General features: G+C 40.0%; 2 protein-coding genes across 2 annotated transcripts; both read left to right on the forward strand.

Moving 5' to 3' along the window:
- The first annotated feature begins 276 nt into the window (after positions 1-276).
- LOC133442495 (cylicin-2) lies at positions 277-14,284 on the forward strand. The gene is made up of 23 exons (XM_061720504.1): positions 277-309; positions 909-1,004; positions 1,215-1,310; positions 4,929-5,016; positions 6,153-6,205; positions 6,605-6,691; positions 9,876-9,924; positions 10,061-10,089; positions 10,178-10,229; positions 10,306-10,421; positions 10,533-10,622; positions 10,704-10,808; positions 11,451-11,540; positions 11,627-11,707; positions 11,796-11,867; positions 11,980-12,039; positions 12,195-12,245; positions 12,323-12,376; positions 12,618-12,728; positions 13,255-13,320; positions 13,415-13,471; positions 13,553-13,597; positions 13,729-14,284. Exons 1-23 carry the CDS (start codon positions 277-279, stop codon positions 14,056-14,058), a joined length of 1,911 nt encoding a protein of 636 aa, XP_061576488.1. The 3' UTR covers positions 14,059-14,284.
- A 1,140-nt stretch (positions 14,285-15,424) lies between these two features.
- On the forward strand, positions 15,425-17,509 carry si:ch1073-340i21.1 (uncharacterized). Its single transcript, XM_061720226.1, has 4 exons — positions 15,425-15,535; positions 15,732-15,814; positions 16,102-16,302; positions 17,154-17,509. The coding sequence occupies exons 1-4, from the start codon at positions 15,514-15,516 to the stop codon at positions 17,157-17,159; spliced, it is 312 nt and encodes a 103-aa protein (XP_061576210.1). The 5' UTR covers positions 15,425-15,513; the 3' UTR covers positions 17,160-17,509.
- The last annotated feature ends 5,073 nt before the right edge of the window (positions 17,510-22,582 follow it).

The raw sequence follows: 22,582 nt of genomic DNA on the forward strand, positions 1-22,582 counted from the left end.
TACAATCAAATCACGACTTCATATGCTGCACGAAGAGGCATATGAAATTATATCAAATATAATAGAGCAAACCTTTAGAATGAACATTCTTATCTAATATAAACATCTTCTTTGGAGTTGGGCTTTATTTTGAAACGTGTTCAGGGAAATGTGTTTGACAGATCACTCCTACCTCATTTCCCCACCCAAAGGATCTGTACAGACACACCTTGCCATTCAGGTGGGGTAGTCAGAGGAGACCAGGCCCTCCTGGACAGAGGAGAAGTGTGGACCTAAATGGCGTCCATCCCCCCCAAAGGTCTGCAATCTGTGCCTTTTTTTGTCTCGTTTTGTTTGTTTTAAGCTCTTGTTAGATAATGGGCTTGATCTGAATCTGAGTTGTAAATTCTGCATGTTTTTTTTTTTTTAAATCAAGAGAAACCAATATCAGAAATAACGCAAATGGGTCATTCATTGCTGTTAAAAGAAGGCTGGCTGTGACTCGTGTACCAAGAAAAGTGAAGACTGATATATTTATGTCAGTTAGGAGAGCTGAAGCTCTTTTCTGAATCGCTGTAATTATCAAGTAATCACCTAGATTTATGGCTCGGGTTAAAAGATATCAGTCTGCAAGCACTGTTTGATTGACTCTCACTTTGTGTTTAGTATTCATTCCTATTTTTAAACCTGGATACTAGTTTAAGGAAGTGACAAGGACGTGCTGTCACAGAGAGCTCTTTGTCGCTGCTATTCAAAAACAATGACAATATTAGCTTTCTACAACAGCTTGGATCAACGTTATTGTATATTTTGTACAATCACTTGGTCTACCAACCTAGTAGTTTGTTAAGGATAAAAGACGGAGAGGCCTTGTAGTCACTGGTGTCTGTTGGACAACGTCTCTGATGCTTCTGCCCTGACCTTTAAAGCTCCAGACGGAGCATGTCCTGCAGGAGTCAAACCTGCAGGGCTTTCTGCAGGCGAGTGCCGGCCGCGTCCTGAGGCAGCAGAGCCTGCAGACCCGGGTACGAAGGGGGAATGTCCCCCTGGGCCTGGAGCAGGAACTCCACCGGTGAGTGTACACACACATACGCCATCCATTAGTTCCAGTTTCATGACATGAAGTGCAGAATACACGGTGTTGCCGTGACAACTACAGTATTATCTGCATCTGGCAGGCTCCTTTTAAAGAACGAAAAGTGGCTTCACGGCTGTGTGTTTTTGGTTTTTATCAGGAAGCGTACTCATTGGACAGCTCTCCGGACAGTGATGATGAGGATATATGCGGGAAAGACAAGAAGAAGAAGGTGAAGAAAAAGAAGAAGAAGAAAGTAGGTGATGCACACACCCCAGGTTAACACTGAATACACTCGCAATCAGCACCGTGTTTGTGTAAAGAAATAGATAAATCCTGCCACTACACGATACGCTGCTGAACCTGCGGGTCCTCAGAGGTGTTGTCCTGATCGGAACCTGGACATTTATGAGGAAATCATGTTTCAACTGCAACCGTAACAGCGCAGCTTCCTCCGAGTGACACGTGTTCATCCAGGAGAAGACGAAGGGAACGTGTCTATAAAGTGGAGCAACTGTCAATCTTGCACAATTGGTTTAAAGCATAGTTGCAGTAGGTGTGTGTGTTTATCTTGTGCGTTCCACCCCCGCTGTTTCTCCAGGCCTGTCACAAAGTAATAGTTTATTGTTTAGTGACTCATGTGCTTCGAATGTCATCGGTGACTTGCACTAGAAAAGTGGTGAGTAACTTCACCTGCTCAGGCTCAACACAAAATGACTTCTACACCTCTCTCAACAGGACTGCAGCTCTTCCTCTTCTTCCTCTTCCTCTTCTTCTTCCTCCTCCTCCTCATCCAGTAGCTCCTCCGACAGCGACAGTGAGGTGAGTTTCAGACGGGCACGCTTGCTCTATAAAGTCATGTGTAAAACACTGAGTTGAACAAGCTTGGGGGAAAAAAAGTGGCACAAAGTTGACGGGCTTGAACAAGACCAAGTTCTTTTTAAGAAATAAAAATGAAAAAGAAAATGAAAAGAAAACTCTCAGATAATCGTTCAATTGGTCTGACATCACCTCTTACCTGTTTTTGACCAGAATCAGAATCAGAATCAGAATCAGAATCAGAATACTTTATTATCAATGTACCTGGGTACTGTGAGATTAGAGGTAGCATCACCTCTCCAGTGCAAGATAAATAGCAGTAGTGCAAACAATAAGAAATACAAGAAATATAAGTAATATAAAAAATATAAAAAATGTTCAGGTGCATTTGAATCGTTTTTTTTTTGTTTTTTTTTTTTTTACAGATGACAGTATATACATGTGTAGAATATTGTAGAATATTGCACAGAGTCCGGGAGAAGTATTGCACAGTTTAAAGAGACAGTAACGAGGATGATTCACATATTGTTCAGGGCGATTATGGCTTTGGGGAAAAAACTGTTTTTGAGTCTGTTTGTGATCACACCACATGATCAGGTCCACAGTTTCAAGGTGCTTTCTGCTCGCCACTCATTTCAAATCACCGCCACATCATTTCAGCGCCCCTGCTGTCAAATCAGTCCACATTTCCTTCCAAAACGCCCCAATTCTGAGTGTGATGTCACAAGAAAACTATAGTTTTGCTTTTGGACATTAGAGACTTTCTATCAATGAGTCTTTTCTGATTAAAAACACCAACTCTGTAAACAGAAGTTACCTGCAGATCCTACCATTATTATTTTTGGGGTTCTTGGATTTTTTTGCGCGTTTGAGCTGGTAGATGCTTTATTTGAGCCCCCTTGTAGAAAATCAGTGGAATTATTTATTTAAAGTAACACAAAGGGGTGTTTTCATTTTAAAATATGAGCTTCAAATTCATTGGACGGAATACTGGATGACTGTGGATTGTATATGCCATGAAATGCACTTGGACATGATGGCGAGGGAGAGAACCACGAAGGTGATAGTGGAACAGAAACCAAACAAGAGGACATTTTGGACAGCCTTGTAAAAACAACCTCCACCCCCATAGAGAGACTCTCAGAGCTAAACTAGCAAAAGCTCCTTTGTGTTGTTATTAAGTAAATCGGAGACCTTCAACAATCCTGTGTTGAACGCATCCATTCCCTGGATTGTGAACGGCTTTGAGAGCGCTTTAGTTCCTGCAGCACGATGACACAGCAGACTCTGAAACACCATCAGGTCCAACATGATGGGGGAGGTTTCAAGAAGACTTGGGGAGGTGCTTTTTATAAGCCCGTACAGGGTTTTTTAACCTCTCCGGCACATATTACTTTTGTCTGTTAATTGTTATTTTTGTTTTTCTCTTTTATGGTGCAAATAAAAAAAGTTAAAGTAAATAAGTAAAAACAGGTTCCACCCGTCTTTCTCTAAAAAGGTCTAATCAGTGGCGTGAATCTCTGAAGGTGTGCTCAGTTTTCCCCGTTTTTTTTTTGTGTGTGGGTGTTTTTAAAAAAGTCCTCAACGTGTCCACCTCATTGCCAAACTATGTACAATGTTCATATGTTTAGGAGAAAAAATGACACTCCTGAAACTCCCGTCTTGCTCTGACATGCCATACGTCCCTGCTGTCATCACATCACGTCACATTCCTTCCAGTACAGTACATATAGTGCAGAACTGCTTTCATTGACTGTTTGAAGAAGTGTCAGTTCTTCACTGGGAAATGTACAGCTCTTTCAGGATGGTTGTTTTTTTTTAAAATCTGGAACAATGATGTCCTTCACATGAATAATACAGACTTTGTTCATGTAGATTCATCCATCAGACCATCCCACTAATCCTTCTTGGTTACAGGAAATATGTGCATCGGCTCATGTTTTACTCAGGCTGTAGCTTGTTCCTTCTAAGTCAAGTTGACACTGTTTAAGGTAAACATTAGAATATTTAGACTGGAGCTGCTGTAAAACTGAATTAAACAATGTAAAAACGGCATTTTTCACTATGTTTCCCCGGCAGTTTTGGGTTTAGGCTCAGAGCAGATCTCTCCAGGCCTGCTTTGGAAATTACAGTAAACCAAAAAAAACAAACTGCTACCTGCAGTATTACAGTTGTGCCTGCGGTGGTAACATCTACAATCAACAGCAGTCATATATGATAACGTGATGTTTTCTGAGGGTGTGGGTGACTAATGAGGACGCTCAGGAAAAGCCAACAACTCTTACAAGCTTTTTTAGGACAAATCACAATGGAAAACATCCCAAAAAACTCCAGTTAGGGTAGGGAAATCATTTTCACCTCCAGTTCTCTTGTGACAAAACTCACTGGTTGTAAAGTGGCTGTAAAGCTGAACAGTTGAAAAGAAGGTGTAGAAAAGACTGGAATGTGTTTGACCCCGGGCAACAGGCGCAGGCTCGTGTGTCACGGAGCTGATAGCACACAGTATCAGACCGGAGCGGAACACACCCAGGGACAAACACTGGTTGGAGTCAGGATTATAAAAACATATATTTTATGTTTATTTCAGAATGAGCACAAGCCCCACATCATAAAAGTATGTGTGTATGCTTAGGTGTAGAAAATACTTGCATGCATATTTCTTGTCAGATTGTATTTAAGCCAGACACATATTAATGTATAACCAGAAGGCGCCACCGAGTCATGATCCAGACATGATCCCGACATGATCCCAACATGATCTGTATTCCTAATGTACAGTATATTATATTTGCCAAGGATGTCTGTTTGTCAGCACAATTTCTCAAATATTTGCAATTCAATTTTGCATGAAAGTGTCACCAGAGGTGGGTTAAGGCCCAAAGATCCAGATGCACATCTGGACCCAGAGTTTTGTTTCATCCTGATTTATCAGTTTTCTACTGCTATTAGTAAGCAACTGCAAGGCTCACTTGGAAAAGAAAGCTTTGTGCGTGAACACATTTAACTACGAAAAAAAACACACCAGTAAGAGCGCATATTCAACATTTCCTTGCAGGATGACAAGAAGAAAAAGAAGAAAAAGAAGAAGAAGAAGGATGAGGCTAAAGAATACATCTGGGACAGTGTGGTCATATCTCAGATAGGTGAGTGCAGAATATTTCTCGTGTGCAGCTTCTCCTTTGATTAATCGCTTCAGTGCTGCCATTATTTCTTTGTCCCTTCACGAAATACACCCAGGAAGGTGTTTTACAACTCTCCTCGCCTAAGAAACAGGGTGGTTTCACAGTGTCATATGAATGTGGACAACACCGGGTCTGTTATTCACATCACTGTCCACCAAGTCAGCCTGCAGCACCACGATTTATGCTCTTTCATGCTAGTGCAATGACACAGGGAGAAGAGGCCTCTTGTTGCTCTTTTATCAGAGCTCAAAAAACCTTTAGATTTAGAATGATTTCATTGGTCTTAAACTTTAAATTGCAACTTTTGTGAATACAGTGGACACATTTACATTCTTCAGTCATAATCATTGTCCATTTCATTTGTGTGTTCACAGTTGATTAAAACCAAATATAAAAACAAATATTATATATAAGTACTGAGAGCTCATGATTTGTGTAACCTTTTTTATTTCGTTTACTTAAAGGGGACCTATTATGGCATCTAATACCTACTTTAAACAGGCCTTGAATGTCTTAAAAATTGATAGTTTTTGCTAAATAAATAAAAAATTCAGCCTCTGAGCCAAAATCTTTATCATCCCATACTCTAACCTCATTATCTATGCAGGATTCTGAGTGGGCGGGGCTATGATAATGAGGCTCTGTGCTGATTGGCTGCCGGAATGACGCGATACACCGCTACGAAAAAATGGCGGAAACTCCGGCCAGCGGAGTTAGTTGTGGGCGTGTTGGAGGACAACCTATGTAAATCGCTCCCGTCGTTACGTAGCGAAAGGGAGCAGAATCTGAACGGCTCGTAGATCCACATGACACTGGATGGCTCATCCGGGCGGCTGTACAGACACTGCAGAATTTGGTTGCTTTCCTCCTTCTCTGAGTTGGCAGGCTGAGGGGAGACCACTTTATATATGTTAAAGCAAGAGAAAACGTGTTTTTCATAATAGGTCCCCTTTAACAAATGCATTAAAGGCACACTATGTGACATTACCACTCCAGACCACGTGGGGGCAGCATATTACAAGAACATCTATATGCCGGCCCCTGACTTAAGACACAGCTATGGACACAATAGCAGCCCCTGTCTTGCCTGTTTCCAGGTCCTGACGGCCAGATGGAGAAGATACCAGTGACAGCTGGGGAGCTCTGTTCGGTAAGACGCAATGGAATGACCACCCATTTTATTTTTTAAAGATTTTTTGGGGTTCTAGTGGCCCTTCATTCAAGTTGCAGACAGTATATGAGCCGCTTGCTTAACCCACTGCGCCACCGAGCGGCCCATGACCAGCCATTTTAAGAAGCCGTTACTATTCTACTATTATACATCGCTGATATTTTTCATGCTTCAGGACTTAACGTCGTCAGATGAGGAAGAGGACAAGAAAAAAGAAAAGAAGAAGAAGAAAAAGGAAAAGAAGAAGAAGGTATTTTCTGAAGTGTTTAGTTCAAGTCGAGTAAACACAGTTAAACTTGTGTTTTATTGCATAATAACAACAGAATAATGATGCATTTTTGTTACTGACTCCTTACGTTTTCACGTCTTCTATCCCAGGACTCCTCTTGCTCCTCATCTGACAGTTCATCGTCTGACAGTGAAGATGAAAAGAAGAAGAAAAAAAAGAAGAAGAAGAAAAAGAAGGTGTGGTTTCCACATCTCTATCGTGGTTGTTTTCTGTTTTGTTGCTTGTGTGCGAAAAACGTCCTCATCGATATGGTTTATGTGTTCACAGGACTCCAGCTCCTCCTCCTCAGACAGCTCCTCATCATCCTCCTCTTCTGATAGTGAGGATGAAAAGAAGAAGAAAAAGAAGAAGAAAAAGGACAAGAAGAAGAAGAAGAAGAAGAAGAAGGTGTGGCTTCCACGTCTCTATCGTGGTTGTTTTCTGTTTTGTTGCTTGTGTGCAGTACTCGAGTTGTAAAAAAAAATCAGGGGGGGTGGTGGATTTTATCATATGGGGACAGATAATTTGTGCTGATTACAAATAATATAATATATTACAAATAATAGCACTGACCAAAACACCTGCAGAAATACTGCAGGAATGACATAGCAGCAGTTAAATGCAGCCTTCTGTAAGCTTTAAATATCCACTGGGCTTACATCAAATACATCAAAACACAACAATAAAAAACACTTTTCTGAACTTATCAATATGACTCTGTCCTTCACAGGATAAGTAAAATGGATCACTGCAAAAACTCAAAATCTTAACAAGAATATTTGTCTTATTTCTAGTTAAAATGTCATTTTAGTAAAAAAAATGTCATTACACTTAAAACAAGACTCATCACTGGAAAAAACAACAATTTTCTCCTGTTTCAAGTAGATTTTCATTTAAAAAAAGTAGAAAATCTGCACGTGGAACAAGATTTTATTGCTTATAATGAGAAGATAAATCTTGTCCCATTGGCAGATTTTTCCAAGTGAAAATTTACTTGAAACAGGTGAAAATTGTCAAATAATTTTTCTGGGTTTATTTTTCTGGTGATGACTCTAAATGTTGAAATAGCAGTAAAACCACATTCATTGATGAAATGACATAAGGGATGGAAAGGGGGGATGATTTTGACCGTTTTTATTTCAGGGGGATGCCATCCCCCCTCATCCCCCCTCAACTCGAGTACTGCTTGTGTGCAAAAACAGTCATCACTGACATGGTTTATGTGTTCACAGGACTCCAGCTCCTCTTCCTCAGATAGCTGCTCCTCCTCCTCCTCTTCTTCTGATAGTGAGGATGATAAGAAGAAGAAAAAGAAGAAGAAAAAGGACAAGAAGAAGAAGAAGAAAAAGGTATAGCATGCAAGGCTGTTTGATGTTTCCATTATTACGAGTCTGTATTTTTATAACTTTTATGTCATTTTTAAAAATGTATTCCTCCCCTTTTGATAGGACTCCAGCTCCTCTTCATCAGATAGCTGCTCCTCCTCCTCCTCATCATCATCATCATCATCCTCATCCTCTTCATCTTCTGACAGTGAGGATGACAAGAAAAAGAAGAAAAAGAAAAAGGACAAGAAGAAGAAGAAAAAGAAAGACAAGAAAAAGGTATCAACCATTGATGGAAAGTTTTAAAAATGCAACAAAACCTCAAGTTTAGTTTAAAACGTTATTTATGGACAGATACACAGGTAGAAAGAAAGAGCATCTGCTCAGTTTGGCCTTACAGAACATCTCAGTGACACTGTTACGCATCACAGATCGTCTATGTCTTCAATCCTGGGGCTTATTGGTGATTTTATTTCTTCTTAACTGATGCAGGATTCCAGCTCGTCCTCCTCATCCTCATGTTCTGACAGTGAGACGGACAAGAAGAAAAAGAAGGACAAGAAAAAGAAGGATAAGAAAAAGAAGGATAAGAAAAAGGTGAAAACAAAGAAAAAAAAGCTGTGGCTTGGGAGAAAGGTTCACGCTCACTTTGTAGCAAATGAACCGCTGAATTGTTCAACTGTGCCCTCGCTGCCTGAGAAAATGAGTTCTTCTGTGGCTTCCAGGGCCTGTTACACTACCGTGGATAAAGATACATTGGTGTCTTTCTTTTCCCCCAGACAATGTGTGAGAAGAGAAATCTCTTAAATGAAGCATAAACGCGTACAAACGTTGCTGCTGGGTCACCCGAGTAAACAGCGGATGGGACTCGGGAGCCATTCCTGCAGGTGTTAAATCAACTGCATGAAACATGTCCAATGTACCTCTCAGTAATTACTGTATTTCGATGTAAGATTCACATCTGTCGGAGTAAAAAAAACAAACAACAACCAACAAACAAACAGACAAAAAACAACAACAATGGGTGGGGGGATAAGTACGACGGAGTATTAGGGCCAAACTAAGACAAAAAAAATTGGAAATTACGAGAATAAAGTCATAATATAATGAGAATAAAGTCGTAAAATTACGAGAATAAAGTCGTAATGTTGTGAGAATAAAGTCGTATTATGAGAATGAAGTCGTTATATTATGAGATTAAAGTCGTAATATTACGAGAATAAAGTCGTAAAATTACGAGAATAAAGTCGTAATAGAATAAAGTCGTATTATGAGAATCAAGTCGTTATATTATGAGATTAAAGTCGTAATATTACGAGAATAAAGTCGTAAAACTACGAGAATAAAGTCGTAACATTGCGAGAATAAAGTAGTAACATTACGAGAATAAAGCTGTAACATTATGAGAATAAAGTCGTAATATTATGAGAATATAATTTATGAGAACTCTTCTCCCTGTGTAAAAATGAGGAATATTGAGCATTTCTGAAGTTATATTTATATATTTATAATATATATAATATTATGACTTTATTCTCGTAATATTACGACTTTATTCTCAAAATATTACGACTTTATTCTCGTAATTTTACGACTTTATTCTCGTAATTTCCTTCTTTTTTTTTGTCTTAGTTTGGCCTTAATACTCCGTCGTAGATAAGGCCCCACTTTAAAGAGATTCAATTTACTGAACTATAATAAAATCCATCTGACATGTTTTGGTCAAAATACCACAGAGATAAAACACATCAGGACAGTTTTCAACCATGTGTTTCCAGCTGTATTGTATAGTGGTTAGTTTAAAGGGGGTGGAAGCAGCATCTTAACCCCACCCCTTCCTCAAAGGGCAGTGTTTCATTTGAAATGTGTGTTAGTTTTGGGTTTCCGACTTCTTGGTGCAGCGAATGCAGCCTCCGGGCTTGTGAGTTGGTAGTCGCGTTGCATACAAGTCAAAATGTTGCTGAGCATAAAAGAACATATTTTTTTAATGACTTTTTACCCTTCATGCATGGTTTAACTAGCGTTATCTGGCCTGATGGTATGTTTTCTTCTACAGGATGAGGAGCAGAAAGACCCCAACAGTTGCACTGCTCCCTCAGCTGAATGTGAGCGTTCGCTGCCTTTATTTTACTAGAAAAAGCCAAATAATCAGAATAAAATATGATTACAAATATATTGTTTGCCCGTTAGTTAATGATGATCACTATGTTTATGAAGTGTGTTCTTCTTTCTTTCCTGCAGCTGATGAAGATGAGAAGAAAGATTGCAAGGTGAAATTCTTACGCACAGTTAGTTGCACACGATGCATACTTTGAATACACATACACAGACAATCACTGCTGTCTTATGTCCCGACAGGCCAAAGACCTTAAAGAAAGAGAAGAGGGGAAGCTCTGCCCCTCGCTGGCTGGTAAATGTCACCCACTTCCACAGCTAATAAAGGTGCAACAAGTGTTTGGGTTGTAATGACGTTTCCTGCTCAACAGGAGGAGTAGCGCCATTTCCTGATCATGTCGAGGAGGGTCACCTGAGTGATGATGAGGGAGACGGAGAGGAGGAGAAAGAGAGGGAAAAGAAGCTGAAGAAGAAAAAGCAGAAGAAGGTAATGTTGCATTTAACAGCCCGACATGATGTTGAGGAAAAGGCTTTTCTTTGAGCAGGATTTAAAACTGATCCACAGTCTTCAAGTGTTACTCTTTGATCTGGTCCATAGGATTCGTGCTCTTCTGCATCTGACAGCTCTTGTTCAGACAGTGAAGATGATGAGAAGAAGAAGAAAAAGAAGAAGAAGAAGAAAGATAAGGTTTGTGACTTGGTTCATTTCTTATCCCCTCTTTTTTTCTATCACATTGTATTGTTTTTTCACAATTCTGTTCTCTTACAGGATTCAAAATCCTGTTCACCTTCCTCCTCTGATAGTGAGGATGAGAAGAAGAAAAAGAAGAAGAAAAAGAAGAAGAAAACCAAAGCAAAGAAGAAGAAAGATAAGGTTTGTGACTGTATAAAACTATGGAGGACGCATCAATTCGAGAAGCCGATGGGAAGTTAGCTTTGCTCCCAGCTCCTTCAGCCGAACCCCTCCGTAATATCTGCATAACTGCAGTCATAGGTTTACTGCAGGATATACCGTTTAGCACGACAACCTAACAGCAAAATAAAAAATGACAGTCACATTTAGCCGACGCTGGGTCATTACTAACGGGCGGTTGCCTCGCTAAGCAGGGTAGCATGGCGACCACCAATGATGGAGTGATCATGGCTAGCCATTGGCTGAGCCGACTGTCAATCAATCATATTAGAAAAATATGTAGTTCTTTATATAAACTCTCCTGCTGTGGTACTAAAATAATTCACCCCCTCAGAGTTTTAACGGGTGTGAAATTAAACAGTTTTTGGAACCAGGCTGTAAATCTGTTTATTTATCCTCTAAAGTCGGACATTTTAATATGTGAGTCAACAGAGATTGACTCGCTTTTGGGGCCAGCCTCTAGTGGTCAGTTAAAGAACCGCGATAAAACTTGGCCGCGATAAAGACGGTTGGCGCTTGGACGAAATAACAGATATGTGATTTGTTTTGTTGTCATTTTGATCTGATCTGTTGGTTGTTTTTATTCATGCTTCTTTTTTGCAGGATTCAAGCTGCTCCTCTGATAGTGAAGATGAGAAGAAGAAGAAAAAGAAAAAGAAGAAGAAGAAGAAAGCAAAGAAGAAGAAGGATAAGGTTTAACAAAAGCCAAAAATGTTAAATTTTTTAGGTATTCTATATTGCACTGATATTGAACCACTTTTGACGTTTGTCTCTTGCAGGATTCAGGCTCGTCCTGTTCTGATAGTGAGGATGAGAAAAAGAAAAAGAAGAAGAAGAAAGCAAAGAAGAAGAAGGATAAGGTTCAACAAAAGCCTAAAATGTTAAATTCTTTTTAGGTATTCTATATTAAACTGATATTGAACCACTTTTGACATTTGTCTCTTGTAGGATTCAAGCTCTGATAGTGAGGATGACAAGAAGAAGAAAAAGAAGAAGAAGGTGAAGAAGAAGAAGGATAAGGTTTGATTCTTCACAACCCTCTTTTTTATTGTGTTTTATTTTATAGTGTTCTTGAGTAGTTTCCACTGCATTGCATCAGATATTAAACCTTTCTTCCTCTCCACCTCTACAGGACTCCTGCTCTGACAGTGAGGATGACAAGAAGAAAAAGAAGAAGAAAAAGAAAAAGAAGGTAATATGATCGTGTGGAAATGTTGCATTTTCATTTGTTTTCCTCTTTTTTCCTCTCGGCTTGAGAAAAAGCTCAGTTTTTTGTTTTGTTCAGCGAGTGAAACTAAAAACTTAGAGTGCTCCACACTTGTGACTGACGGACTGATATCTTTCTAGTGCTCCAGCTCTGACGAGGGCAGCTCTCCTTCCTCCGATAGTGATGATGGGGTGAGACATGCAAACATCATCTACATCTCATCTAAGTTGGACATGAATGATGTGAGCTACATATCGTCTCATTGTAGAAAAAGAAGAAGAAGAAAGACAAGAAAAAGAAGAAGAAGAAGGACAAGAAGAAGGTAGGGATGTTTCATTCTTAATTACAGGTTTTTGGTGGATTTTCTGTCTTTTTTTGAGGATAATTATTTCTGTAATAAATAAATATCTCTGAAATAATAAATCATTTCAGAACGTTTAAAAAACAAGCTCTGAAATGCTATAAAAGGTGAAAATAAAACATCTCCCTGGTAACAAGAACAGGAAGTCCTGCGTCTACTTCACCGCTGCGGATCAAATGAACCTGTGTCTTTGTCTGTGCAGGATTCTTGTTCTTCGTCACCTTCCAGTGATTCTTGTAGTGAGGATGAGAAAAAGAAAAAGAAGAAGAAGAAAAAGGATAAGAAGAAGAAGAAAAAGAAAGACAAGAAAAAGGTAGAATAGTGTGGATGTGGTTGTCCTGAGGGGGCAACTGTGTGTGTTTCCAGTTTCCAGAGCCGTGTTTGTGTATCAGGACTTGCTTGTTTGCACAGTGTGTACTTGTGTAATGGGTGGATCATGCATAGCCAGAATTTATTCCCATGTATGTGGGACCAAAGCGATTGTAGAATTGCTTACCCTACCTTTAAAGATTTGTTGTAACCCACTTCTAAGAAATAGCAAATAGTGCACGGTGTGAAGTTGTGTGGAGTTAGAGATAAGGAGACGGAATAATCCCACCCTGACCTCATCTGTGATGTCACAGTTCCCTGCAGATATGAACCGCTCAATGAATTATATACGTCCAAGGTCAGGCTTCCCAAAACTGAAAGGACTTCTGCATGTTGGTGTTTTTGGTTTCGGTCACTTTCGTCACCCGGAAATATCCTCTCAAGCTCAAAAAAGTGTCATGGCTTTTCCCCACAATGTGTTCCCTTTAAAAAGAGAAGGGTAGTAAAGTTATTCCATGTTTTCATCCAAGGACTCGGATTCTTCTGGGAGCGATGATGACAAGAAGAAGAAAAAGAAGAAGAAGGACAAAAAGAAGGTAGCTTGGAGTGGTGAAGCGAAGCACGATGAAGGTGTTGTTTTGGTTCATGAGACATAGTTGATGAATTGTTGCTTGCTCTGAATGTGAGCAGGATTCCTGCTCGTCTCGTAGTGGGAGCGACAAGGACGACCCAAAGGAGAAAGACAAGGTAAATGACTCAGAACAGACTTGTCCTCACATCACATGTTTAGGAGGCTGATTCTAGTTTCTGACCTGCTTTCCACTACAGAGCTTCGACTCATCCGGATGTAAAGCTGATGAGGAGAAGAGACCTGTAAGCATGTTTCAACATGTAAAAGATAGTCGTTTATCTTACAATTTTAATCTTTATAGGGGGTTGGACTGATTACCAAACTCCCTACCGACTCTGTGACCGTGCACCTCTCCTTTATGGTTGTATTCCAGGAAAGCTCTGACGGTGGCCCCAGTGGCGAGCCAAAAATGGACTTGTCAAAATGCGGCGGCAGCTCCAAACCAAGCTGCGGTCCCGCCGTCTCCTATGCGTCGCTTCCATCCAAACCCGTCCTGAAGCTGGATCCCCCCAATCCTTCAGCTGCCTCCAAGCCGCCTGCCTTCACCTCCGCGCTGAGCTACGGGGACCGGGCCCCGGTTCGCAGGCCCATCAGTCCCATGGAGACTTTGATGGGGACGCCCAGGAAGCTCGGGGACGGCGCCAGCCGCTCCAAACTCAGCTCCAGTGATTTCCTGAGTGGCCCCAAGCCTTACAAGCCATGAGGTGCCAGGGACGGAAATAGCTCCTGGTTTAAAGAAAATTAACCTCAGCTAAATGTTAGAATAAGATGTCGTCATAGGAGGGTGTCAGGTTTCAGTGGTGGATCAAAAAAAGAAAGAAAATTTGATATCTTTTTTGAAGAATATAATATAAAAGCAATTTTTCAACACACTCAAGCATTCCTGATGTCTGCTTTGCGGAATAAAACTATGATATCATGTTTATCCATTTTGCTGTGGTTATTGTCATTTTTACCAGCAGGTTTATGAAGCTTTAAATGAAAATGTACTGCTATAAGGACTCTGATAACCTTTTGAAGCTTTGTACACTAAACACCACATTTGAAATTAAAATATTGTAGCCTGTTTATAACACTGCATTTTTATAATCCAAACACTGTTTGAATAATAATAATTAATAATAATAAAAATAATAATAATTAAAGCTGCAAGCAGCGATGAACGGACCCTCGCGCGTGCAATTTTCATCAATAAAGGTCAAGGACTCAAAACTAACTAACTAAAAACTTTATATCAAACCATTCAAAGGTTATTGCAGAAAATAGGAACTATCAAATATGGACCAATCAGATGAAGGGGGGGCACGCTTTTTGGTGTCTATCGTCGCCACGGTAACACTTTTGACTGAGAAAAGTAATGTGCATCGTCGCAGGATGGAGACGCACATTTTGATGTATAACACACCTGGGTGCACGTTACGGTTCGGGTGAAGAAGCGGCCGAAGAAATGGCATAAATTGCGCCAAAATTACATGATTAATTCAAAATGGCCGACTTCCTGTTCAGTTTCGGCCATGGCGCCAAGAGACTTTTCTTTAAGTTGCAACATGGTACAGGTGTGTACCAATTTTCGTGCATGTACGTCAAACCGTATAGTGGGGCTTGAGACACAAAGTTTTCTAGGGTGCAAAATTTGGTGACTTTTGGGGCACGTTTAGGGGGGTAAAAAGGCCCTCATTTCGTCGGAAGAAGGAAAAAAAAACGAGAAAAATTCCTACAGATACAATAGGGCCTTCGCACTGTCAGTGCTCGGGCCCTAATAATGCAACTGCAAATGAGATGCTTATAAATATAATACATCACCATTTTAATTGCAGGCTAGATCTAAAGGCGAAGAGGTTTCATTGATTTGCAAATCTTTGAAGTTAGAGATGTTATTAAAAATATAATAGAATTTCGAAACTAAAAACATTGTTCTACCATAGTCAAATATTGTAGCGGGAGCGCATGAGCGCTGAGGTTTCCGGCTGCACCTGAAGGCAGCAGCCAGCTGACATGATTACAGGTTCAGACTGCAGGTCAGGTAGAAACGGGCGGTTCCCGGGGCGGGGGTTACCTGGTCACATGTTTAGGTGTGGTCACACAGGTTTCCTGAGAGTTGAGGAAACGGATTTGTCAGGTGCAGTTGTGTTTAGAGAAGCACAAGAGCAGGATCAAGATGGATTTCAATCTGTCTGCGGGTAAGTTAAAACCACTTCCAGGTTTTGCTTTTATTTTGTCGGTGGGTTGGGTCTCATTAGGCAGGTGTGCCAGAGATAAAAGTGAAAAGAACAGTTCTAGCAATGTTTAAAAGAGGAGTTTCCCTGTCTTTTTATTTTATTTTATCAGTAAAAATTGGATTTGCATTTCATGTCTCCACTTGTGTCTCATTCACAGCTGTAGACGATGAGTCGGTGAAGAAAGAGGATGCACAGAAGGATGAATTTAGCTTTCCCTGGGGCAAAAACAAAGACAAGAAGGTAGGAGATTTTCATGTGAATCCTTTTAACCATTTACTTACGATACAACTGTAAAAATATCTGCAGTGTACCAAAGGTCAGTCAGTCCTGCCTTCTGGTGTGTTCCTCTTTGGAAATGTATTTTCTTATGTCCATTTGGACTCTTCTGTAAAATTAAGCTTTCAGATTTTTTTTTTCCCTTTTTCTTTATTGCACTGCAACTGCTTTGAATTTCCCTTTATTGTTGATAAACTGGCAGAAAAGACATATTTCAAGTGACTGATTGCAGTTTTTGTCACATTTTGGAGGATGACAAACACAAGTCTGACTGTAAAGACAAGTCTGAAAAGAAGAAAAAGTCTGACTGCAAAGATAAGTCAAAAGACAAGGATGGCCATGATGACAAGGAGAAGAAGAAGAAGAAGAAGAACAAGGAACAGGGAGGGGATGGTGGCTGTTCCTCCTCATCCTCCTCCTCATCCTCATCATCGTCCTCCAGCAGTGATGAGGTATAGTAGGCCCCTCTTCCGTCCGACTTTTAGGAGCTCATTCTTTCCCAAAAAAATATCAATGTTGATCCCACACTTTAGAAGCTTTCATGTGTTTTGTAATCGCTAGAATATCTTAGGGAATGCAGGTGAACAGGTGACACACCTGTCACACCTCAGTTCAAAGGTTGAATACTGTATTATCTGCTCGCTGCGTATGAAACGTCCACAACAGGTCTGACCCGCACTTCCAGCTTTAACAGTGTGGGCGTCCATGTTTACACCATGTTTACACCATCTTTACATATTCTATGTTTATTTATAACTCAAACCACCATTGCGGTTGATGTGCACAGTAATTTTTGCTGCCATAATTAAATTTAGTCACATCAGCTTTGTGCTCTTTTTTTTTTTGTTCTGTGTTGCATAATTTTTTTAAATAAATTGTTTGACAAAGCAGAACATTAGTTGAATGGTTTTCCGTGCAAATGAGTCACTCAGAGGGAGAGAGCAGTACCTAGTGAGACATGGGTGGGGAGGAGAGGAAGACTGTACTTCAGCTACTTCTAGTTGTATCCAACACATGCTTGCTGGGCATTTATGGATGTGATTGTCACCAGTAGGCTGCCTTGTTTATATGCACGGATCAATTTGAATTTACATGCACTCCCATCTGACTTTAGGCATCTGCTGAACTCGGGCCTGTTGTAGGCTGTCTAGACTGTCACATCCCTGCTCCAAAAATGATGTGGTGTTGCTGCCAGCAGGATTCATACATAAAAGATGGAAGCCGTGGCACCTTTTTTGAGATGTTCTTGAATAAATCATGCATCTTCTCTGCAGTAACAGCATTGTCCTCCCTGTCATTTCAGAACTGATGGCTCCCAGTGGATCCAGTTGCTCTTCATCCCTCTAATCTTGCCTAATGATGAAGGGATGCCTGTCTTCGTGGTCTAGTTGTGTCAGCTTTTTTTTCCCCAATTCATTCACTGGTTTCCCAGAAATCCACTGGTCTGTAAGCCAAGCTGGAAGTGCATGTTGAGACCAGTCTGTCCCACGAGTGGAGCAATACTGTCCATCACCACCAGATGGCAGTGCCACCCGTGATTGAGACGTGCTGCATTTTTCTTTGTGACAGATTGAAATCCACATGTGAATTGTAAAGTTTTCATGAAGAATCGTGTTTATTTTTATGGCAAGGATTAAATAAAATTGTTATTAGTCTCTATTATTATTATTATTATTATTATTATTACTTTGGCCAATCGACGGCATTATCATCAAAAAACTAATATCTATCTAGAGTTGTACTTGTGGCACAGTCACCATGAGGAGCAACAGAAGCTCAGATTAATCATTGAAATAAAAATAGTGTTACAATTTTATAAGTGAGTGTGTGTGTGTGTGTGTGTGGGGGGGGGGGGGGGGTTGGGCCGTGCCAAACACCCCCACCTCCCTTACAAAAGTGTGGCAGCATGTCTCCAAAACACCATTTTTCAGTGCATCTCTGTTCGTCATGGTTTAAAAGAATTTGCAAATTGTGGTTAACAAGCCAAACGTTGCCATGGATACAGGTGCTGGTCCCCACCATGGAAATTCCTGTAATTCCTGCTATGGATAATGTATAATTGTGTGTTGAAAAGCCACGAAGAGGGTATACTTTTCTATCTATATATGTATATGTGTGCACATTTTAGAACATTACTTTTCTAAAAACCCTTTCAAATTGAGAAATGATGTCTGAAAAACGTCTAAAGTATATGTATTACATTCTTTTAAGGGTGAAAGTTTTGGAAATGTGCCCAGAACATGTTACCAAGAATGAAAATAATGGACAAATGAGGCATCTATTCACATATTTTTAGCAAAATAACTTAAGAAGGATGCTACATATCATTGGAGAGTAACACACAAGACGTAGAGCAACTTGATGCTGAATTTAGGAATGAGGCCTTTTTGAAATACCACATAGGACCTCCATGGTGTCACATCCAGGTCACCAACTCGGTCTTGTCTGGCCCATGAGAGCATGCAAAGAACTATATACGATACTGCACAGAGTTGAAGATGTAAGGCACCATGCTACCTGTGCCATGCAAGCATCTACCCACTGGATGGCAGTGTCTCATGAGCAGCCATTTCCTGCAGCAATTTTATACATGTGTGATGGGATTAGAACAAAATGTCCCAAAAAAAAGTTTATGCATAGGACGGATGGGGAAAAAAATCAAAAAACTAATTACTGGAATCATGTTTTAGCAAGACGTCATAGCGCAGTTAAAGCTTCATTGTGGTTTCCAAGTGTCTTTAAGAGTCAGAGCAAAGCTCACGTACCTTTGTGGTTTTGGTTAAGTTTCAAGGTTTATTGTTCTGTATTTTCACAGTATAGCGTATCTCAGATGCCACAGTTACAGTAGTGCAGAAAACTAAGCACTTAAGACATGTGAGAATAAATAAAATAAAAATAAAACAGAGTGCAAATGAGCCAGAAATGCTGTATAAGAATATACAGTAATAAAAATAACCTTTATTTAACCAGGTGGGTCCATTTAAAACCAGTTTTCATCTAGAATAATCTAACCTGGACAAGAGGGAGCATAAAAGGGGAAGCAACCCTGTTTCCTGGTCAGGCCTCACCTCACTAGAGACCAGCTGCGTGTGCCCTGACCGTGAAAATATGTGATCCAGGCGTGATCAGCCTACAAACAAGCTTCAACGCTATCAGCTCATTAAGAAACCTTATCTGGGAATGAGCAGGATATCTGTCATCGGCCTGCTGTGTGACATGTTCACTAACTCTTCAGAAAAGATTATGTCTATATAGTCCTTTTTTCCACCTGTGTTAAAGTCCTTTCTACTTGGACACAAGGAGGATCTTCTTCATGTGTTTTATCTATCAAACTGATCTTATAATCAAGTTGTACAATAGTTGTATAATGTATGTGTACGTGGTGTTCTTTCCTAGCATCATGGCAAATGCATTAACATCTAAGGGCCTGATTTACTAAGATCCTAAATAAAGAGTACTAAATTGCGTGTGCACTGAAAAAGTTTGCACGTGCTGTTGTTGTGTGTTTTGCGGGTGATCAACTAAGAATGCGTGCGCAGTTGATAACGGGTGCAAACCGCAGTATTTAAATGAGGTGTTGCGTGTCTTACGGTTTGCGCCATGGAGAGTCTGGATGGAAAGCAGGATAGTTGCAAGCGCAAAATGAAATTTGACGAGTTGGAGTTAGAGATATTAGTGGAAGAGGCAAATAAACACATTCATGAACTACAGCAAAAAAATGTAAACATTACCAAAAGAAACGCAATATGGGAGAAAATCTGCGATAGAATAAATGCAGTTGGTAAGACAAAAAGAACGGCAGATGAGGTTAAAAGAAGGTGGCAAGATATAAGGCGAAGAACTAAAGAAAAAGTGGCCTTTAATAAAACTTGTGCAACCATTTTTAAAATAGCATGCAGCAGAATAAAGACTCCCTCTCTGCGTATTCTTTGATTTTGGATGTCTCCTCCTTGCCACAATAACAGCAGCCATCGGTGCGTAATGCTGGGCAGATAAGCACCTTCCTTTCGAATGTATTAAATACAGATGCAATCACAATCCCCGCAATTACTTTCGGGCTTGGTAAATCTCATTGCGTGTGGTAAATGAACCTATTTGCATTTTCCCCTCCCAGTATTTAGCGCTTTCTGGCGGTACGCCCCATATTGATTATTCATCAGGGCAAAAGTACTAAATGAACAGCGTGTGCTATTTTGCTCATTTGAGAGACGCAGTCCTCTTTGCACGCTGTTAGTAGATCAGCTGGCACTTTGGTTTGCGGGTGATGTCAAGTTTGCACACGTTTTTACGCACGCAAACCTTTAGTAAATCAGGCCCTAAAAGTGACAGCTGATTGCAAATTAAATGATGTATAAGTCAATTTAGTGTAAAACAAGTCACTAAAATTTTGTTAGTGAGACTGATCAAATCTATTCAAAATGTATTAAGTTTCAAAAAGTACATGAGTAAGTAAGTCAACGTTTTGCAAAACACAACAGAGTTGAAAACAGATTTCTTCGAGGAAACACAAAATGGAAAAGTAATCAATAACGCTCAAAAGTATTTCAGAAGATGTGGCTTAATCCTATTATATTATCCATCCATCCATCCATCCATCCATCCATCAGGATGAACACGTTAGACCAGGGGTCGGCAACCCGCGGCTCTAGGGCCGCATGCGGCTCTTTAGCGCCACCCTAGTGGCTCCTGGAGCTTTTTCAAAAATGTTTCACCTTTTCTTTCTTTCTCTTTCTTTTCTCTTTTTTTCTCTTTTTTTCCCTTTTTTTCTTTCTTTTCTTGTTTTTTTTGCTTTTTTCTTCTTTTTTTTCTTTTTTTCCCTTTTTTCTTCTTTTTTTCTTCCTTTTTTTCTCTTTCTTTGCCTTTTATTTTCTCTTTTTTCTCTTTTTTTCCTTTTTTTCTTTCTTTTCTTGTTTTTTTTCTTTTTTCTTCTTTCTTTCCTTTTTTTCCTCTTTTTTTTCTTCCTTTTTCCTTTCCTTTTTAATCTCGACATTTCGGCTTTTTTCTCGACATTTTGACTTTTTTCTCAACATTTCGACTTTTTTCTCAACATTTCGACTTTTTTCTCAACATTTGAACTTTTTTCTCGAGATTGTACTTCAACATTAATCTCAACATTTTGACTTTTTTCTCTAAATTTTGACTTTTTTCTCCACATTTTGACTTTTTTTTTGACATTTCTCCTTTCACCATTTGTCTTCATTCCTTTCATTTTTTGCGGCTCCAGACATATTCGTTTTTGTGTTTTTGGTCCAATATGGCTCTTTCAACATTTTGGGTTGCCGACCCCTGCGTTAGACTGTTGGAGGAACACGTGCATGAAGGACACACAAACTACACACAGAAAGACCCCTGCTGTGTTTTAAACCTTCTTATACTTATGCTGCCTCTCATGTAACCTGACATTTGGTAGCTCAAATCAACACAAACATTGACCCAGATGTCTTTTTGGTTTACCAAAACGGGCTAAATCGACTTGAATTGCAGCTTCCGTGCAAGAACCACAGCTCCATGTGTCACAAGTCTGAGTAGGTTAATACACAATGAGGGTAGTTGGGTAGCGAGACCACAAGACCTCTTCGTTTGAGTGGAGAAATAAAGCAGTACAAGCTGGAGCATCAACGGTACTCTACGCTCATGCTCAAGTTATTAAACTTTGAGGTTTTGCTGCTACGGATCAACTTGATCCGATCTGACACGGCTTTTGGTGGCTAATGTTAGCCTAAGTGGGAGTTATTGCTTCCTGACTCACAGCCACTGTGCAGATGTTAGGACCGTTGTACTTATTATCCGTGTGGTTTCTGTATACAGACATGAAGTGACATTCTGTAGCCGCTACGAAGGGTCTGAGAGTAAAATGGTTTATCCAGGATGTTTTTCTACAACTACAAACATGGCAACATGACAAGACAAACATAAATTGTATCTCAAGACTAAAAGAAATTGAACAGGTGGGAGCATGGGCGCAATTTCCACTGGGGACAGGGGGGACATGTCCCCCCCACTTTTCAAAATCATGTTTTTGTCCCCCCCACTTTTTACAATTTAAAAACTAACGGTAGGCTCAGCCTGTAATTGCTAATCATCAAGACACACTTTGCGAAGGTACTGACGGCCCTTTGTTTATAAGGAAAGGAAGGAATGAACATGATCTATTTTCATATTTCATAGGAGAAATATGTGGAGACAGGCGCAAGAGAAGAAGTGCAGGCAGGAACCCAACCATGTTAGCCCAAAAGTGATTGTAGAACAGAATCTCAGCAACAAAACCTTAAGATTTCAAGAGAAGTCATACTGTGAATTTCCTTGGCTCCATTATAATCAAGGAGGAGTCAATGGAATCCTATGTTTTTTCTGTGCCCAAGCTTTTGAAAATGAAAAATCAAGCCTGGCCAAGAATGCAGATCCAGCATTTTCCCAAAACGGGCAAAAAAAAAGTTAAAAAGTGTCTAAAAAAGTAAATGCATATTCAAATTGTTTGATTGTTCGCATTCACACACACATAGTCTTACAAAGTCACACTGCACATCCACGCTACAGCTACACGCACAAATTTGCCATTCCTACTTGTGTCCCCCCCACCTCTGAAACTAAAGTTTCGCCCTTGGGTGGGAGGATTTAAGATGTGAAGTATCTAAAGCAACGTTTCCTCCATCTAATAGAAAAGTAAAACCTAATTAAAACTGTGAAAAGAAAATGTTCATGTACTCATGTTGTTTCAAGTTCTTACAGACA

Source organism: Cololabis saira, chromosome 4, assembly GCF_033807715.1.
Source record: "Cololabis saira isolate AMF1-May2022 chromosome 4, fColSai1.1, whole genome shotgun sequence".
Classification (NCBI taxonomy): domain Eukaryota; kingdom Metazoa; phylum Chordata; class Actinopteri; order Beloniformes; family Belonidae; genus Cololabis; species Cololabis saira.

Coding starts and splice junctions, on each gene's coding strand:
- LOC133442495 (XM_061720504.1), top strand. CDS start 277: ATGGCGTCCATCCCCCCCAAAGGTCTGCAATCT. Junction 10,809..11,450: donor CAAAGAAGAAGAAAGATAAG/GTTTGTGACTGT, acceptor TCTTTTTTGCAG/GATTCAAGCTGCTCCTCTGA. Junction 13,598..13,728: donor CTGATGAGGAGAAGAGACCT/GTAAGCATGTTT, acceptor GTTGTATTCCAG/GAAAGCTCTGACGGTGGCCC.
- si:ch1073-340i21.1 (XM_061720226.1), top strand. CDS start 15,514: ATGGATTTCAATCTGTCTGCGG. Junction 15,536..15,731: donor GGATTTCAATCTGTCTGCGG/GTAAGTTAAAAC, acceptor TCTCATTCACAG/CTGTAGACGATGAGTCGGTG. Junction 15,815..16,101: donor GCAAAAACAAAGACAAGAAG/GTAGGAGATTTT, acceptor CACATTTTGGAG/GATGACAAACACAAGTCTGA.